The sequence below is a fragment of the Pituophis catenifer genome, unplaced genomic scaffold, assembly GCF_029215685.1.
Source record: "Pituophis catenifer annectens isolate HBS135680 unplaced genomic scaffold, rPitCat1.0.hap2 SCAF_1, whole genome shotgun sequence".
NCBI classification, from domain to species: domain Eukaryota; kingdom Metazoa; phylum Chordata; class Lepidosauria; order Squamata; family Colubridae; genus Pituophis; species Pituophis catenifer.
The window spans coordinates 3,239,155-3,256,290 of record NW_027256881.1 but is presented as its reverse complement, the minus strand read 5'-3'; the positions used below and the strand labels follow the sequence as shown (position 1 = coordinate 3,256,290).

Here is a 17,136-nt window from a genome sequence, read left to right as displayed (position 1 = left end):
CAATTTTTCGAATTTGCTTCTCTTCTGTAGCTTCTGAGCCCAGTTACAGGTAGTCCTAGACTTACGACCACGATTAAGTCCAAATTTTCTGTTACTAAGCAATATAGCAATAGCACAACTCCATTAGGTTTTAAACATCTATTTCCTCTCTTCAGCTGCTAAAGAGAAATGCTGCCTCTCGTCTAGGAGCTGGTCCTGGAGACGCTGGAGAAGTTCAGGTATGCAGTTTTGTGATTTTGCTGGAAAATGTCCTCCCTTCTCTTCCGACCAGTAAAATAATTTTCATAAAGGATTGCTTTGTGAGCTAGATTGTCTTGGATGTAAGCAAGGGTTTGAGAGATGTCAAGCCGTACTGCTTTGCAACTCAAGCTGATATAATTGTTTTTAAAAATTGGGAAACTGCAAAGCTGTTCTCTCTTGCCTTTCCTTGCAGGAGGATGGCTGAGAAATGGGTAGAAAGCATGCCAATTGGTGTGGTCCCAAATGTCAAATACGTTGGTGAACGCAGACGTGTCAACTAAAACTTCATGGAATGTCACTACCACTGTCGTACCACTTCTAAATAAGCATTTTTGAAGCAACATTTTAGATCAATGTTTCTCAATCTCAGCAACCCTTTTCAGATGTGTGGACTTCAGCTCCCAGAATTCCCCAGCCAGCCATGCTGGGAATTGAAGTTCACACATCTGAAAGGGGTTGCCGAGGTTGAGAAACACAGCCTTAGTTCATTTTATGGAACAACTATCACTTTGCCCAGTTTTTATTTGATGCTCTCTCTCTTCCAATTTGTTAAGGTATTGAGATTTAAGAGCTGACCAGCTGTAAAGCTGATGCAACTGTAAAGCTGATGCACTGTAAGGCTGATGCAATGAAGATGAATCAGCATTGGTATTGCTGGTTGTAGACTAGAAAGAGGGTCCACAAAAGTTTTTACCACTTTAAGAGGTGTTTATATAAGTCAGCCAGGAGAGGGCGTATTCTCTCTCCTCGTGTCCGGTATTCATTGCAGAGTTCTCCGTGTAGAGTTAAGAAGAAGATTGATTGCTTGTCAGGTATTTGCCTACCATGTATTTTTCTGTATATGTCTTGTATATAAACCACTGTTAAATGTCTAAGTCTCTGTGTGCTGTGTTTTGCTCCTGGGTTGTCTCCTAACTAGTCACGCTGCAAACGCTCTGGCACAGTTCCTATTCTGAATGAGCACTGGTAGACCTGTGTGCTTCAGTTTATATTCTGGTCAAAACCTCTCATTTGGCATGTTATGCTCTCTTTGATTGGACACTGACTAATAACCCCTGTTGTTGTTTTTAGGGTCATCCCTTCTTCAGACACATCAGTTGGGAAGAACTGCTTGCTCGGAAGGTGGAGCCACCTTTTAAACCCTTATTGGTATGTAATCCTTGCTTGTGCTCTTCAGGCACAACTCAGCCAGATAAGCCAAATTTTGGAATTGGGGCATGCAATTCCCAACCCAGATGGGGCTTTTGGCCCCATTTTTTCCAAAGTTGTCTGAAATATCAATACTCAGAGCTGCATCTCACTTCCCCCACAAGGGAGTTCACCTCTGTTTCTTCCTCAGTTTTAAATTTCGGGCTGAAATGCATCCCCCAGTTTTAAAGTGATTCTTGCACTTCAGAGGAAGGCAGATGATTGGCGCTGCTAGCAAAATCTGGGCTTCCCATAAACCGTTGGGTTGCAAAATGGATAATTCGTGGATCCATTTCTATAAATTGGAGCTCAGAGATGCATCTGGCTGCTATAGGTAGTCCTCGCCTTACAACTATTGGTTTAGTGACTGTTCGAAGTTAAACGGCCCTGAAAAAATTTACTTACAATCGTTGTTCACACTTACGATCGTTGCAGCATCCCATGGTCACATGATCAAAATTTGGACGCTTGGCAACTGGTTCATATTTATGACACTTACAGTGTGCTGATGTCATGTGATCCCCTTTTGTGACCTTCTGACAAGCAAAGTTCATGGGGAAGCCAGATTCCCTTAACAGCTGTGGCAAGAAACATCATAAAATGGGGCAAAACCCACTTAACTCTCTTGCTTAGCAACAGTTGGGCTCAATTGTTGTCATAAGTCAAGGACTACCTGTACAGCTTCCTTCATCTTGGTATCTTCCAGAAACATTGGAATTGCAACGAATTCTTCAGCCCTATTGGGTAGGAATTCTGAAGTTGCAGACACATTCAGCTGAAAGCATCCAGAATTGGGAAGGCTGGTGAATTGTATCCAAAATAGAACTGTTCAGGTAGTCTTCGACTTACAACCATTCACTTATGACAGTCATAGCATCCCCATGATCCCTTGTTCAAAATTTGGATGCTAGGCAACCTGCAAGTATTTACAACAATTGCAGCATCCCTGGGTCATGTGATCATCATTCACAACTTCCTGACCAGCTTTCAATAAGCAGAGTCAATGGGAGAAGATTCACTTAATGAGCACATGATTTTTCAATAGGCCCAGTGATTTGCTTAACAACTGTGGCCAGAAAGGTCATAAAATTGGGCATTGCTCACTTAACAACCGCCTTGCTTAGCAAGAACTGAACTGTCAAGTCACTACTGTACATTTCAGAGTATCAGACACACTTTTTTCCCCCTTAAAAGAGGGTGGAAATGTTGGTGCGATTTATATATTGAATACAGCCATTTTTGGCCTCCCAAAATCCCGCCCCGCGAGTCCCGTTTTTGCCAAAAATAGGCCCGTTTTTCACAAAAATGAGACATGCAAAGAGTTAGGGAGGCCTGCAGAGTGCTCCTGGGGGCTGGGGAGGGCAAAAAAGCGACACGGGGGTTTGGGATGGCAAAAATGGGCCAATTTTTTGGGAAAATTGGCGTTTTTGCCCTCCCCAGCCCCCAGGAGCACTCTGCAGGCCTCCCAAACCCCCTGCGCTTCCCGTTTTTGTGAAAAACGGGCCCATTTTTCGTGAAAAATGAGCACGTTTCTTGCCTCCCAGAAACCCCCCACGTGTCGCAATTTTGCCCTCCCCCGCCCCCAGGAGCACTCTGCAGGCCTCCCAAACCCTCCGCGCTTCCCATTTTTCGCAAAAAACGTGACACGCAGAGGGTTTGGGAGGCCTGCAGGAGTGCTCCTGGGGGCCGGGGAGGGCAAAAAATATTTTTTTCTTGTTTACCTCTTCGAAATCTTGGTGCGTCTTATACTCCGGTGCATCTTATAGTCTGAAAAATACGGTAATTTTGGGTCACAAGTCGAGGATTACCTATACGCACTTTATAATTGCAGTAACTCAGACTTCATAGAGCTCTGGAGTCCAGCCGTTAGGTGGTGCTTGGGAGGGGAGGTCTCCTTGATGCCTTGGCCTTGAAGGCATCTCTTCTCAATCCTCCTTTTCTTTGATCCGTGACTCCCTTCCCCCTTCCCCTTGCCTTCGTTTCTCAGCCCAGTTGTCCAAAAAGGGACCCTCCAGTGGCGGCGGCAGAACTCCAGCAGGACTTCCAGGTGGTACATCTACGGAACGCTTCCTCCGTCCAGAAGCTTTTGTCTTCCGCTAAGGCTGTTGTGCTTGTCTGTTAAAAGTATAAAAAAACACCCTTCCTCAACTTTTGTTTTTTGCAAAGCAATCTGAAGAAGACGTGAGCCAATTTGATGCAAAATTTACACGTCAGACTCCTGTCGATAGCCCGGATGACTCGACCCTCAGCGAAAGTGCCAACCAAGTTTTCGTGGTAAGTCAGTTTGAGGATGAATATCTGTGGAGATTCTCAGTCATCCAGGTCACGGTCGTCCCAAAAGGTTCTTTTCCCAAAAGGCAACTAGTTTTTTTTCCCCCCTTGAAAACGTTTCGCTTTTCATCCAAGAAGCTGCTTCTTCAAACTGGATGAGAAGCAAAATGTTTTCAAGGGAAAAAAACAACCCCAGGAAAGTCCAATTGCCTTTGGAAAAAGAATCTTTGGAACCAGGTCTGTTTGCTCTCTGGTTCAAATTCTCAAAAGGTAGATGAATAATCTCAAAAGCGAGATTATTCATCTACCTTTTCACCTCGAGTTCCTCACTCTTCTATTTCCCTCCTCCTTGCTGCTGGCAACGTATATAAATAACAAACTTCCTTTGTTTTTTCATTTTTCTCCCTCGATCTTGTACAGAGTCTATGGAGATTCTCAGCCATCCAGGTCACGGTTGTCCCAAAGGTGCTTTTATTTTTTTCAAGGGGCAACTGGACTTTCTGATTTTTCTTTGAAGAAGAAACTTCTTCAGCTGTGACTGGATGGTGGAGGAATGGAAGGATTTATATTCCTTGCAGACAGCTGGTCATTTGCGTCCTTTTAGAATTTAGATGAGGCCACTGGGAGGTTTGTCTGTGATATAGGAGGACAGACCCATCAGGACAAGATTCAGCAGTCCATCGGCATTTAAAAAACAAAGGCCACTCTTTTGAAGACGGCAACGTCCACATTTTGGACAGAGAGGACCACTGGTTTAAAGGGCCAAAGAGGCCATCTGTATTGAACAGTCCTCTGTCAGTTGGGGGGAGGAGGGAATACGACATCATCTCTCTCCAGTCTACAACACAGTCCTTTCAACAGTTCCAGGAAGGCTCCACACCCAACTTCCAGCACTCAGGTGACCCTGAGGACACAGGTAAACCTCCAGGTGACCTTAATGACCTGCTAAAAGAATGCAAATGTCCAGCTGTCTGCAAGGAGTATAAATCCTTCTATTCCCCACCCTCCAGTCAGAGCTGAAGAAGCTTCTTGGATGAGAAGCGAGATGTCTTCAAAGAAAAACAAGAAACCAATAAAGGGAGAACATTTGTAGCTCAGGGTTGACTCGGGGGTCCTTGGTGCTCTCTGAGCTTGCTTGTTTTCTTGCAGACGTTTTATTACCCAAACTAGATAACATCCTCAGTGCTAGTAAGGACTGCCATTTGCTGTGAGTTTGTAAACTGCACTCTTTATCAGCACTGAGGATGTTACCTAGTTTGGGTAATGAAACGTCTACAAGAAAACAAGCTTGGAGAGCACCAAGGACCCCTCAAAAACAAAGGAAGTCCAGTTGCCCCTTGAAAAAAAGCACCAAGGGGAGCCTCTGAACTGGGACAGGCCGCATGTGAGTTGGAAGGATAGTGCAGTGCTGTGCAAAGCCACCCTGGAAGCCTCAGGTCCCCCACCTGGCCCAGCAGTGCTTATGAACCTGGGGGTGCAACTCTCCTCACCTATCTATCTCCCCTTCCTCCAATCCTTGCCCTTTTGGCTGCCCTGCACAGTGGCACTCGTCGGCATAAATTAGGGAAGAGACGGGTGGGTGGGAAAGTTGCAGTACAGCTGTCAGTCATCTGAGTTTTAATTGCCTGACCACGAGGCCCTGCAAGGGGTGTAACTTCAGGCATAGCAAGTCCATTTTTCCCCCAGCACCACTGTAATTTCAAGTGGTTACTGAATGAATTGTCTAAGTTGAGGACTATCTGTAGGAGCAGTAAGGACACAAGGTCTTGTTTCACAGAAGATGGGAATGAGTTGCAATTCAATGGGAAGGAGGCACGCTCTTTGCAGCTGGATAGACTAAATGGCAAGTATTGGAAAAGAGACAGTAACCCAGGTTCTGTTCTGACCTAGGCTTCCCAAAAGCACGAAGCTGACTCCTCATCCCAATAAAAACCCCTTTTATTTAGTTTAAGGGGAATTCCTCTCCAGCAAAGTTCCAGCGTTCCAAGAGATTTCACAAGTACAGACCTTTATCAGGCTTGGAGAGCTGCCAGGCCGATATCTTCCAAACGCCACGCTCTAGCAGCAAATACTTGGCAAGAAGTCAGGAACAGATCTTCACCTTCATGAATTGAACTAATTGTCTCCTGCAAACTCCCTTCCCTTTTCGCTCCTCTTTATTCCCTATGGGAGGGGCCATTCACCGTCCACCTGTGGCTTTACTCCTGAGTCGACCCTTGTTCTTTAGCTGTTCCTTCTCCTGGCAACTCTGCGCATGCACACACTGGGAACAGGCTCCAGCTGTTCTTCTGCCCCACTGATGTCCGACTCCGAAAGCAGCTGAAAACTGTCAGACGGCCCTGACCCCATTTCTGCCTCCAATGCAGAGCACTCGTCACAGCCTTCCCCAGACTCCAGGACTGGCCCATGTTCCTCCCCAACCTCCTCAATGTTCAAGTCTGCCACCAGCTCCACTTGCGGGTCATAACAGGTTCTAGTTTGCAAATTAATAAATGGTGGGCACTATATATCTATCTTTTAAATACATTTTTCTGTAGTGTTGCTTGGGTATAAGGAGAGTCCGAAGGCAACTGACTGGGAATGAGCTTTCTCTCCAGAGCTGGCCCAACAGCCTGGGTTAGGCCATCTTGGTTGCTTCTGTATGTTGCTTCTCCATGTTGCTTCTCCTTGCAATGTTGATAAGGGTTGGTTCTTCATGGCCTGTTTTGATTTCATCACAATGCGGTGCCCTCATTCGAGTTCTTTTTTTTGGTGGGGATGGTCACCGGCCACCCTCGTTTCCCCTCCTTCCCCTTGCAGGGTTTCACGTATGTGGCTCCCTCCGTACTTGAAAGCGTAAAAGAGAAGTTTTCCTTTGAACCAAAAATCCGGTCACCGCGCAGATTCATTGGCAGTCCTCGGACCCCCATCAGGTATTTGTCTCTTCCTATTGCTGGATGTTTGCGTGCATCTGCTCTTCATGGAAGCTTGAGAATGTCGGTTGCGTGGGAATGTCGGGTTTTTCATCCCAAAGATTTGCAAACGGGATTCCATATAATCCTGCCAGTGCCATAAAATGTCAATAAGTCAGTAGGTAGAAAGGCCACCTTTGTAGTTGATGGCCCTGCCCTGATCTCCAGGTTGGAAAATGGGTGCATGTAAATGCAGAACTTCTGAATCGTTGGCCTCACCGTTAAGTTACACATACACAAAGAGCCGCGGTGGCACGGTGGTTAGAGTGCAGTACTGCAGGCTACTTCTGCTGACTGCCGGCTGCCTGCAATTTGGCAGTTCGAATCTCACCAAGGCTCAAGGTTGACTCAGCCTTCCATCCTTCCGAGGTTAGTTAAATGAGGATCCAGATTGTTAGGGGCAATATGCGGATTCTGTAAACCGCTTAGAGAGGGCTGTAAAGCACTGTGAAACGATATACAGGTCTAAGTGCTATTGCTATAGTCAGCATATTTTGGCTTAAGTTGCACTGTAGACACAACTATTGGGCTTATGTACAAAATGGTTTGACTTTTTGCCTGTAAAATACTTGGCTTAGCACAGGAGTCTCCAACCTTGGCAACTTGAAGACTTGTGGACCTCAACTCCCAGAATTCCCCATCCAACATGGCTGGCTGAGGAATTCTGGGAGTTGCACAAGATGATGAGAGGGAGGGAGGGAGGGAGAGGTAGATTATAGATGGATGGATAGATTAGATAGAGGGGGGAGAGAGAGAGAGATGATGGATAGATGGAAGGATTGATGGATGGATATACAGTGGGGCAAAAAAAAGTATTTAGTCAGTCACCAATTGTGCAAGTTCTCCCACTTAAAAAGATGAGAGAGGCCTGTAATTGTCATCATAGGTAGATCTCAACTATGAGAGACAAAATGAGAAAATAAATCCAGACAATCACATTGTCCTGGAGTGGCCTAGCCAGTCTCCAGATCTCAACCCCATAGAAAACCTTTGGAGGGAGTTGAAAGTCCATGTTGCCCAGCGACAGCCCCAAAACATCACTGCTCTAGAGATCATCTGCATGGAGGAATGGGCCAACATACCAGCAACAGTGTGTGCCAACCTTGTGAAGACTTACAGAAAACGTTTGACCTCTGTCATTGCCAACAAAGGATATATAACAAAGTATTGAGAAGAACCTTTGATATTGACCAAATACTTATTTTCCACCATAATTTGCAAATAAATTCTGTCCAAATCAGACAATGTGATTGTCTGGATTTGTTTTCTCATTTTGTCTCTCATAGTTGAGGTCTACCTATGATGACAATTACAGGCCTCTCTCATCTTTTTAAGTGGGAGAACTTGCACAATTGGTGGCTGGCTAAATACTTTTTTGCCCCACTGTAGATATAGATATAAAAACTATTTATTTTTTGATAAAAAAAAATTAACGGCTGCTTCTTCTCTTCCAAAGCCCTGTCAAGTTCTCTCCGGGCGACTTTTGGGGACGAGGCGGTTCCTCCGGCGTGGCCAATCCTCAGCTGCCCGTGGACTACCCGATGGAGACAGGTGGGATCGAACAGATGGATGTAACAGTCTGCGGAGAAGCCTCAGCTCCGCTTCCGATCCGGCAGCCCAACACGGGGCCGTACAAAAAGCAGGCCTTCCCCATCATTTCCAAACGACCAGAGCACTTGCGCATGAACCTATGACACCATCGACCGCAGTCCTTTTCCCCGAAACCCGGCTTGAGCGACGGCAGAAGAGAAGGACAGCTCTCTGCAAGGGCAGCCATGCCTCACCGCCCACCCTCCTGCCAAAAGACGAAACCTCTCGTGGCTTTTTTTTTCTCCCCACCTCCCCTCCCTCTCAGTGATGGTATCAAGTTAGTCATTGCACAGAATAACGGAAAAGAAGAATGAAAAAAATGGATTTCCCTTCCCTCCCTCCCTCCCTCCCTGCTTCCTTCCTTCCTTCCTTCCCTCCTCCTTTCTCTTTCTCCCCACCTCCTCACTCCCTCCTTTGAATCAATGGTGCATAAAGACAGGACGTGAGCAAAAAAAAAAAAAAAAAATGGTATTACACAACTTAGGCACAGCAGCTAACCGATAACGCAGCGTGGTATCTTTTCCGCTCTATCAAAGATTTTTCCCCCCCCCCACAAGTCAATCACTTGAAGCTAACGGGGTGGAGAGTAGACTCTGGCTGTCCTGCATGGTTGTGCCCGCAGGGGAAGTCCATGCCCCCTGGGCAAATGTGCAGAATGCCAGCCTGGCTCTTTCCTACCTGAGGCTTTAATCCCACCCAAGTTCCTTCAGGTGGCTTCCTGCAATTTTAAGAAATTATCGGTGGTCCGAGGCTTAACTCCAACCATTAGGATTCCACGTGCAAAAACAATCTAAACGAATCTTTTTTTAAAAAAAGAAAATTATATATATATATACATATATATAAATCTATATTTTTCAACTAGTTTTTTTTCCCCCCTCCCCTTTTAGAAGGGGCTCATTATGAAAAGTCTCCCACAAGTTGGAACATTATGGAATTATTGATTTCCTGCAGCAAAGAGAGAGAACAAGCTAGCAAGACTTAACATTTCTTATTATATTTGAAATAATGGTTTTGTAAAAAAAAAAAAAAAGATAATAATAATAAATCACTGTTAATTACGTTGCCAAGATTGATAGGGTAAGGGTTTTACCCTCTTCATCTGGTTTAAATGTTTTTTTTTTCCTTTTGTTTTTTGTTGTTTTTGTCTTGTCTTGTTTCGTTTTTAAAAGGATCCCCTCAGGCTGTTGACTGCGCTAAAACCTTGGCTCGTGTGCGGACGTCCCGTGTTTTAATCCGAGGTCTTTGTGACGTTTTTCCCTGCCCTCCCCCAAGCTCAAGTTTTGCCCTGCTGGCCTGGAGTTCTGTGGGTGTATTGAATTCCAGGTGTCTTGTCTTATATTCTCATCATTCTGAACAAAAATCTGGCTATCGGGAACTTCGTCTCTTTTTTATGCTGGTTATATAGTTTGCTCAAGACCCTGGCACGTGCCAAGGAGGGCTTAAACCTATCACAAAAGGGGCACAAGCTTTAGCAGACGGCTATCTTTTTTAAAAAAAAATAAAGACCTGCACATATCTATTGGTGTTGCAGCCGATTGGCAATGCTCAGAAGAGATGGTTTACCCCGTAATTGTTCCATTGCTCATCCGTGATGGACGACCGTGTAACTTCTCTGCTGGGGCAAGCCCATCCGTTGATTGTATTGAGGGGATCAAAGGGAAAAAGGAAAAAGAAAAAGAAAAACACACAAGTATTACGATGGCCTTCGACGAATGTCTTCCAGAGAACTTTTTGCAATTTAATTTTTAGGAAATGTTCAGAAGATTTGCTATTTATGTTTCTGCGAGTGTTATTGAAGAAAAAAAGAAAGAAAGAAAACCTGTACACAAATGACTATACCGTCACAGGTACAAAGAATTAAATAAAGGTAACTTTACCTTAACTTAAATACTTCCTGCCTTAAAGAAAGCATTTCCATGGCTACAGCTGGTGAAAGGGTGAATTGTGGTCCACAGAGTTTTTCTCTAGGGTAGAGTGTGGGTGAGTGTGAATTGTTGGGACAAGGTGGGCATCCTTTTGCTTGGTTTCCCTCCCCCCTCCCCTTTGTTACACCTGGTCAGTCTGCAATTGTGGCTATTTAGAGGGTTTTTGTGATGTTTTGTTGTGCTTCTCTCCTTGAGCCATAGGATCTGAGCCATAATTATATTTTTATTTGAAATTAGCCAGAACCTCTTCTGTGGGTTTTTCTCCCCAACTGGACTTCCACACCTCGGATCCAAGCCGTTCCAGAAGTTGGGGGGCCGTGTTGAGGGGAGGGGGGGGATTGTTGAGCATGGCCTCACCTCTGTTGAGTGTAGAGCTGTCTACCTTGGCTTCCCCCTCCAGATGCAAAATTAAAAGACACAATCCTGGAAAACGAAAGACCCACTGAAAAGTGGGGGGGGGGGGGTTTGATTCTCCTTTAGGTAGCTCTGGAGCCTGTTCAGGTTCTAAAACAAGGATCTCTCCAGATGTGGCCACTTTAAGACTTAGGGACTTCCCTTCTCAGAATTCTCCAGCCATCATGACTGGCTGAGGAATTCTGGGGCTTGAAGTCCACAAGCCTTAAAGTGGGTCTCCAAACTTGGGCTACTTTAAGACTTGGGGAGTTCAACTCCCAGAGTTCCTCAGTCAGCATGACTCACTGGTGAATTCTGGGACTTGAAGTCCACAAGCCTTAAAAGTGGCCAAGTCTGGAGACCCCCGTCTTAAAGCCTGCTGGCTGGGGAATTCTGAGAATTGAAGCCCACAAGTCTTTAAAGTGACCAAGCTTGGGGACTCCTAGAACATGAGATTTAATTCCTGTGGACCAGCAATCTCCTAAATTTTGCATGGGCCACTCCAAAATGAGACCCTTTCCCATGCCCCCAAGCATCAATCAATGTCATGTGAATAGTGAGACATTTCTGGATGAGGGTAGGATCTGAGTGTGAGCTAGATCGGGGATCTTCCACTGTTGTTCTACCACGGGCACCTGCTTCAGATTTAGTGTCCGGTGTCATATTAACTAACTAAATCACGGCATTGTTTCCTTTTGCAGAGGAATAGTAGCACAGTTGGGGAAGAGTCCGAAAGGGGAGGGGAGGGAAGAGGAGGGAGACTCCGGTTTGTGGTCCTCAGTCACACGAAGACCGCTATTTTCTTGACAGGCCCAGGAAAAAGGGGGCTGGCTTGCTTTCTCCTGTGTTCTTTGGAAAACCCAGCTGTTAGCCGGCCCTCTGGCTCTAGAAAACAGCCTTTCCCAACCTTGCTCATTTCCAGGTGTGTGAACTTCCAACTCCCAGAATTCCACAGCCAGCATGACCTATTGAGAAGAATTCTTGGGGTGGAAGGTCCATATATGCCTGGAAATAGCCGAGCCTTGGAAAGGCATCCAGTGGGACAGGTAGAACTTTTTTCCTTGTCTGAACCATGAAAAAGGTAGTTCTTCCTATGGAGGCGCGCACGCACACACATACACACACACAATCCCGTGAAAACTGGATTTGGAGTGATGCAGGATGCTCATCTTTCGGTGTTTGGCGAGTTCCTTCTCTGTGGCTGGCTACAATCACCTTGCGTATGTCGTGTGCTGTAGCTTAAGTAGACCCCTCCTAGCCGTGGGGTTAGCAGAGGAAATCTAGTAGTGTGTTTGATGGAATTGTGTCATTGGCTAGCCATCCTTGTGTAACTTTTAAGATCAGTGGATTTCAATTCCCAGAATTCCCCAGCCAACCATGGCTGGCTGGGGAATTCTGGGAATTGAAGTCCACCAGTCTTTAAAAGTTGCCAGAGTTGGGACACCCCCAAGGTTAGATATTTCACGTGCCCCTTTTGATCGTTTTTAAAAAAAACTGTGAAAAACTTGGAATTGCGATTTGGGACAGTTAAGCGCACACACTATGCAATTTGGGTGGTCTTGTATTTATTTGTATAAAGAATCAATTTCCCGACCTGGATTCCTGCCCTTCTTGTAGATAATAGCTATTGTGTCAACTTCAGAGAGAGCGTGATTCTCATGAAAAAACCGCAACCATCTATGGAAATGTTTATTGGAGAAATTAAGTGCTTTCTTTAACAATGTCTTAAAAAAAAAGGTTTCCATTGGGGTATAGTAATTCAGATTTATTTTATACAATCTGTGCTTTTTTAATTATAATCTTGGAGTTTTTTGCTATCGTTTGATTTTTTTATAGATTTTTGTATCCTTCTATAAAGAAGAAATTAACTGGGGTTAATAACTGCTGAAGCTAACAACATATATATATATATATATTAAGTATTAAATCTTGATGACTTGAACCATGTTTTCGTTCGGCTAAGAATCAGTGCTGATTGTATACTAGAGTTTGCTTTGAGGAAATAATAAGAAATAATTTGAAAGGGTCGGCTTGCCTGACATGTTAGGGGCAGGCATTGGATCGCTTGGTTGTCCATCTGTGGGCATGGACGCTTCTGGCGTGCCAAGCTTGTTTTGGTGCCCTCAGCTGTCAAGCTTCCTCCAGGCATTGTGGGTCACAGTTTCCCTTGTGTTCTAACCAAGTTAAGGTGAACATGTTCAAGTCTACAGTGTTAATCTTGTTCCTATGATCCCGGGAGAAAGTATCCATGTGTTAAGAGTAGGGGGTCCCCAATCCCCTGGGCCTTGGCCCCCGGTAACTGGGTGGCAGCCTGTTCGGGATGGGCTGCACAAGTGGCAGGCAGCTCCATTTGCGCGAGAGGCAGGCACTTGCGCAAATGGAGCTTCACGCGCGCACATGAGTGATAGCCGCTGGCGCACGTGGAGCTGCAGTTGCGCGTGCCTGCTACTCTCGTAGGACCAACTTCTGTAGAAGCTCTGTAGATGACAATCTTCAGGGAGGAAACAGGTGATCTCCTTCCCCAGCCTGAGGCCACCTGCTCCTATCTGGTTGAGCCAGGAAGAGCCTGCAGAAGGCTGTTCCTATGATCCAAGGGACAGGATGTCACAGGACTGGCCTCTCAAGCGGCCAGAGGTGGACTAGTGGGGGTTGGGGTCTACTGCTTTCCCTACCATGTTGGCCCAAGGTGTGTTTACCTGCATTGGTGCTGTAGGAGAAAAAGGGGAGAATGTAGGTATGTTTTGAATAATGTAGGACAGTGATGGCAAATCTGTTTGGCACCAAGTGACCAAACTGTGGGCTCGTACGCCAGAGCACCGGAAACACAAAGACCATCGGACTCGTGCATGCTGGCCACCTGGTCTTTGGGTTTCCGGCGCTCGCATGCGTGCTGGCCAGATGGCCTTCGTGAACGCTGGAAACCAATAGACCAGGTGGCCGGCATGCACGAGTCATATGGTCTTCGGGTCTGGCGCTCAGGCAAACGCGCAGACCAGCTGGCTGGTGCGCTTGCGGGCGCTGGAAACCAGAAAAGCAGCTGGTGACGGCGCACATGCCCACAGAGAGGGCTCTGCATGCCACGTCTGGCACACATGCCATAGGTTCGCAATCATGGATCTAGGGACTGTGGGGTCCTTGGTGCTCTCTGAGCTTGGTGGTTTTCTTGCAAATGTTTCATGACCCAACTAGGTGACCTCATCAGTGCAAAACCCCACTCCCTTCTAGCGCTGATGAGGTTACCTACCTGGGTCATGAAACATCTGCAAAGAAAACCACCAAGCTCAGAGACCCCCAAGATCCAACCCTGAGCTACAAATATCCTCTTCTGCTGGTAACCTAGGACTGCTGTGTACGCAGGTCGGAAGGGCAGCAGCTGTGTGTAAAACTGTAGTTCAGATTGGTGACTTTCTCGGTCCTTTCTGGCTGTAAGGTGTGCAAATTTGTCTAGCAACACCAGTCATCTGGAAGGCAGAGCCAAGGCTTGTTAATCCCCGTTGAAATAGAAGCTGTGTCCTGGATGTGTTGATGACAACATTGCGTAAGCCAGGATAAAGCTTTTAAGCTTTCGGAAGGATGAAACGATGCAGGGTTCATTTTAGCCATCTTACCCGGTGTACCTTCAGTCATTAAAACGTCTGCACCCTGGTACTTTTAAGGAAGGGAGGAGGGGATGGGAAGAGCTCAACAAAGTGATGCACAATGACAGCTTTTCACCTGTACCCTTTTTTAAAAAAAAAGCCGTATGTTCTTTCTGCAACACTTTTAGCTGGCTGTGTTAACCATCCATTACGAATCCGACTACAGCTGCCTTACAAGGAATGGTATGAGGGTTCTTACCTCATTCTGTACTATTTACTGTAATAAAATATACTTGATTTCAAAACAGATGGGTGTAAATAGCAATTAAATGCAACTTTGGACAAACGATCGAATAGTGTGATTTCTTTTATTTCTTGCTCTCCAAGGGAGAAACTTGGGTTGCCAAGCCAATCTGAGCGGCTAGGCGCCAACAGGTGGAACGTTAGGGCTCTGAAGGTAATTTTTTGCCAGGTGCAACTAAATAGGGAAAGATAAGAGTACCAAATACTCAAGAAATAGACCAGTTATTGACTCTGAATAAGGAAGCATGCGCTTGAATGTTCGTTTTGTGGTCAAAGCCATGATGACATTGGTTTAATTTCGGCTTCCCGGATTTTGACGAATTATTAAAGCTAATGAACCCAAGTTAATGATGAGTTGTTAGTAAGTATACCACAAACAGTACAATCCATCTATTCAGAATCCAGTCCATATACAGCTGCCCAGCATCAACTTATAGGGCAGGGGTCCCCAGCACACGCACACACACGCCTGCTATTTGTGCAAATAGCAATAGCACTTACTTATATACTGCTTCACAATGCTTTACAGCCCTTTCTAAGCGGTTTACAGAGTCAGCCTCTTGCCCCCAACAATCTGGGTCCTCATTTTACCCACCTCGGAAGAACGGAAGGCTGAGTCGACCTTGGTGAGAATCGAACTGACGGCAGACGGCAGTCAGCAGAAGTAGTGTTTACCACTGCACCACCACAACTCATGATGATAGATATAGGTAGAGGGTGGATGGATGGATAACACAATAACAGATGGAAGGGACCTTGGAGGTCTTCTAGTCTAACCCCTGCTCAAGCATGAAATTCTATAATACCATTTCAGACAAATGGTTATCCAATCTAATTTGATAGATAATAGGGCTGGGATACCTGCGAGACCGCCTGCTGATACTGATAACCTCCCACCGGCCAGTAACGCACAGAGGGCCTCCTCGGTACCGTCGGCCAAGCAATGTCGGCTGGCGGCCCCCAGGGGGAGAGCCTTCTCTGTGGGGGCACCCAACCTGTGGAATGAGCTACCTCCTGGAATACGACTGATCCCGGACCTCCGCGCTTTCCGAAAGGCCCTGAAGTCTTATTTATTCCAACAAGCTGGCCTAGCTTAAATGGTTTTAATGGGGTTTTTAAATTTTCGATTTTATTGATTCTGGGTTTTAAATTGGGAACTTTTCGATTTTGCAGATCTGGGATTTTAAATTAGAAATGCCGATCTAATTTATTTTAGTTTTTTCTTAACTTTTGTACTATATGTGTTTTAAGTTTGACTGTCCACCGCCCTGAGTCCCCCTGGGGAGAAGGGCGGTATATAAGTTGAATTAATTAATTAATTAATTAATTAATTAATAGAAGGTAGAAGGTAGACAGGCAGACAGACATATAGTTAGAAGATAGAAGACAGACAGAAAACAACAGATATACCACAGTTCATCGGAGAATTTTGCTGAAATGCAAACTTTCAAATCTGGGTCCTCATTTTACCCACCTCGGAAGGATGGAAGGCTGAGTCAACTTTGAGCCGGTCAGGATCGAACTAGCAGTGGGCAGAGTTTGCAATAGCACTTAGACTTATATACCGCTCCACAGTGCTTTACAGCCCTCTCTAAGCGGTTTACAGAGTCAGCCTCTTGCCCCCAACAATCTGGGTCCTCATTTTACCCACCTCGGAAGGATGGAAAGCTGAGTCAACCTTGAGCCTGGTGAGATTCGATCTGCCAAACTGCTGGCAGCCGGTGATCAGAAGTACCCTGCAGTACTGCACTCTAACCACTGCGCCACCACGGCTCAAATGGAGCTGTGTGCGTTTGCCACTCACACGAAACCATCCCTTCTTCCCCACCCTGTCCTGGACCAGTCTTCCAATCTGAAAGGTTGGGGACCGCAGTTACAGGGGAGATGAGCGGCATAAAAATTTAATAAATGAATAAGGTTTCCTGCTTGAGCAAAGGGTTACCAGAAGACCTCAAAATTCTTTTATTCTGAATAAATAACACGGGTAGTCCTCCACTTACAACGGTTCGTTTAGTGACCGTTAAGTTACAACAGCACTGGAAAAAAGTGACTTCTGACTTGTTTTCCACACCGTTGCAACATCCTCATGGTCACGTGATCAAAAGTTAGACGCTTGGCAACTAGTTCCTGTTTATGATGGCTGCCATCCCAGGGGTCACATGACCACCCTTTGTGACCACCTGACGAGCAAAGTCAATAGGGAAACCAGATTCACTTAACCACCGTGAGATTAATTTAACCACCGCAGTGATTCACTTCACTCTGGCAAGAAAGGTCATAAAAGGGGGCAAAACTTTACTGCCTCACTTAACAACAAAACCTTTGGGCTCAATTGTCGTAAGTCGAGGACCACCTGTAATTTAGATTGCTGCAGTGTGAACCAACATATGGATCAGGACGTCTTTCGAATCCAGATGTTAAGGTCAGTTTTGAGCCTCAGCGTTTGGACCAACAGCTGGGCTTTAGTCTGGAATTTGAATCCATTCCCAAGTGCAATTTGTGTGAAGAATTGTCACCATCTTTTAGGCTGCTCTGATATAGCAGTAGCACTTTACATGATTTATATACCACTTTACAGCCCTCTAAGCGGTTTACAGACTCCATATTTTTCCCCCCAAAAAATCTGGCTCCTCATTTTATCGACCTCGGAAGGATGGAAGAATGAGTCAACCTTGAACCGGTCAGGATCAAACT

General features: G+C 45.6%; 1 protein-coding gene across 1 annotated transcript in view; it reads left to right on the top strand.

The window, feature by feature from the left end:
* RPS6KB1 (ribosomal protein S6 kinase B1) overlaps nucleotides 1-14,488 on the top strand; it is a 40,181-nt gene extending 25,693 nt beyond the window's left edge. The window contains exons 11-15 of the mRNA XM_070931999.1: nucleotides 156-218; nucleotides 1,312-1,389; nucleotides 3,595-3,702; nucleotides 6,499-6,611; nucleotides 8,107-14,488. Of these exons, the coding sequence (XP_070788100.1) occupies nucleotides 156-218; nucleotides 1,312-1,389; nucleotides 3,595-3,702; nucleotides 6,499-6,611; nucleotides 8,107-8,344 (600 nt within the window). The 3' untranslated portion in view covers nucleotides 8,345-14,488. The remainder of the gene's footprint in view (nucleotides 1-155; nucleotides 219-1,311; nucleotides 1,390-3,594; nucleotides 3,703-6,498; nucleotides 6,612-8,106) is intronic.
* The last annotated feature ends 2,648 nt before the right edge of the window (nucleotides 14,489-17,136 follow it).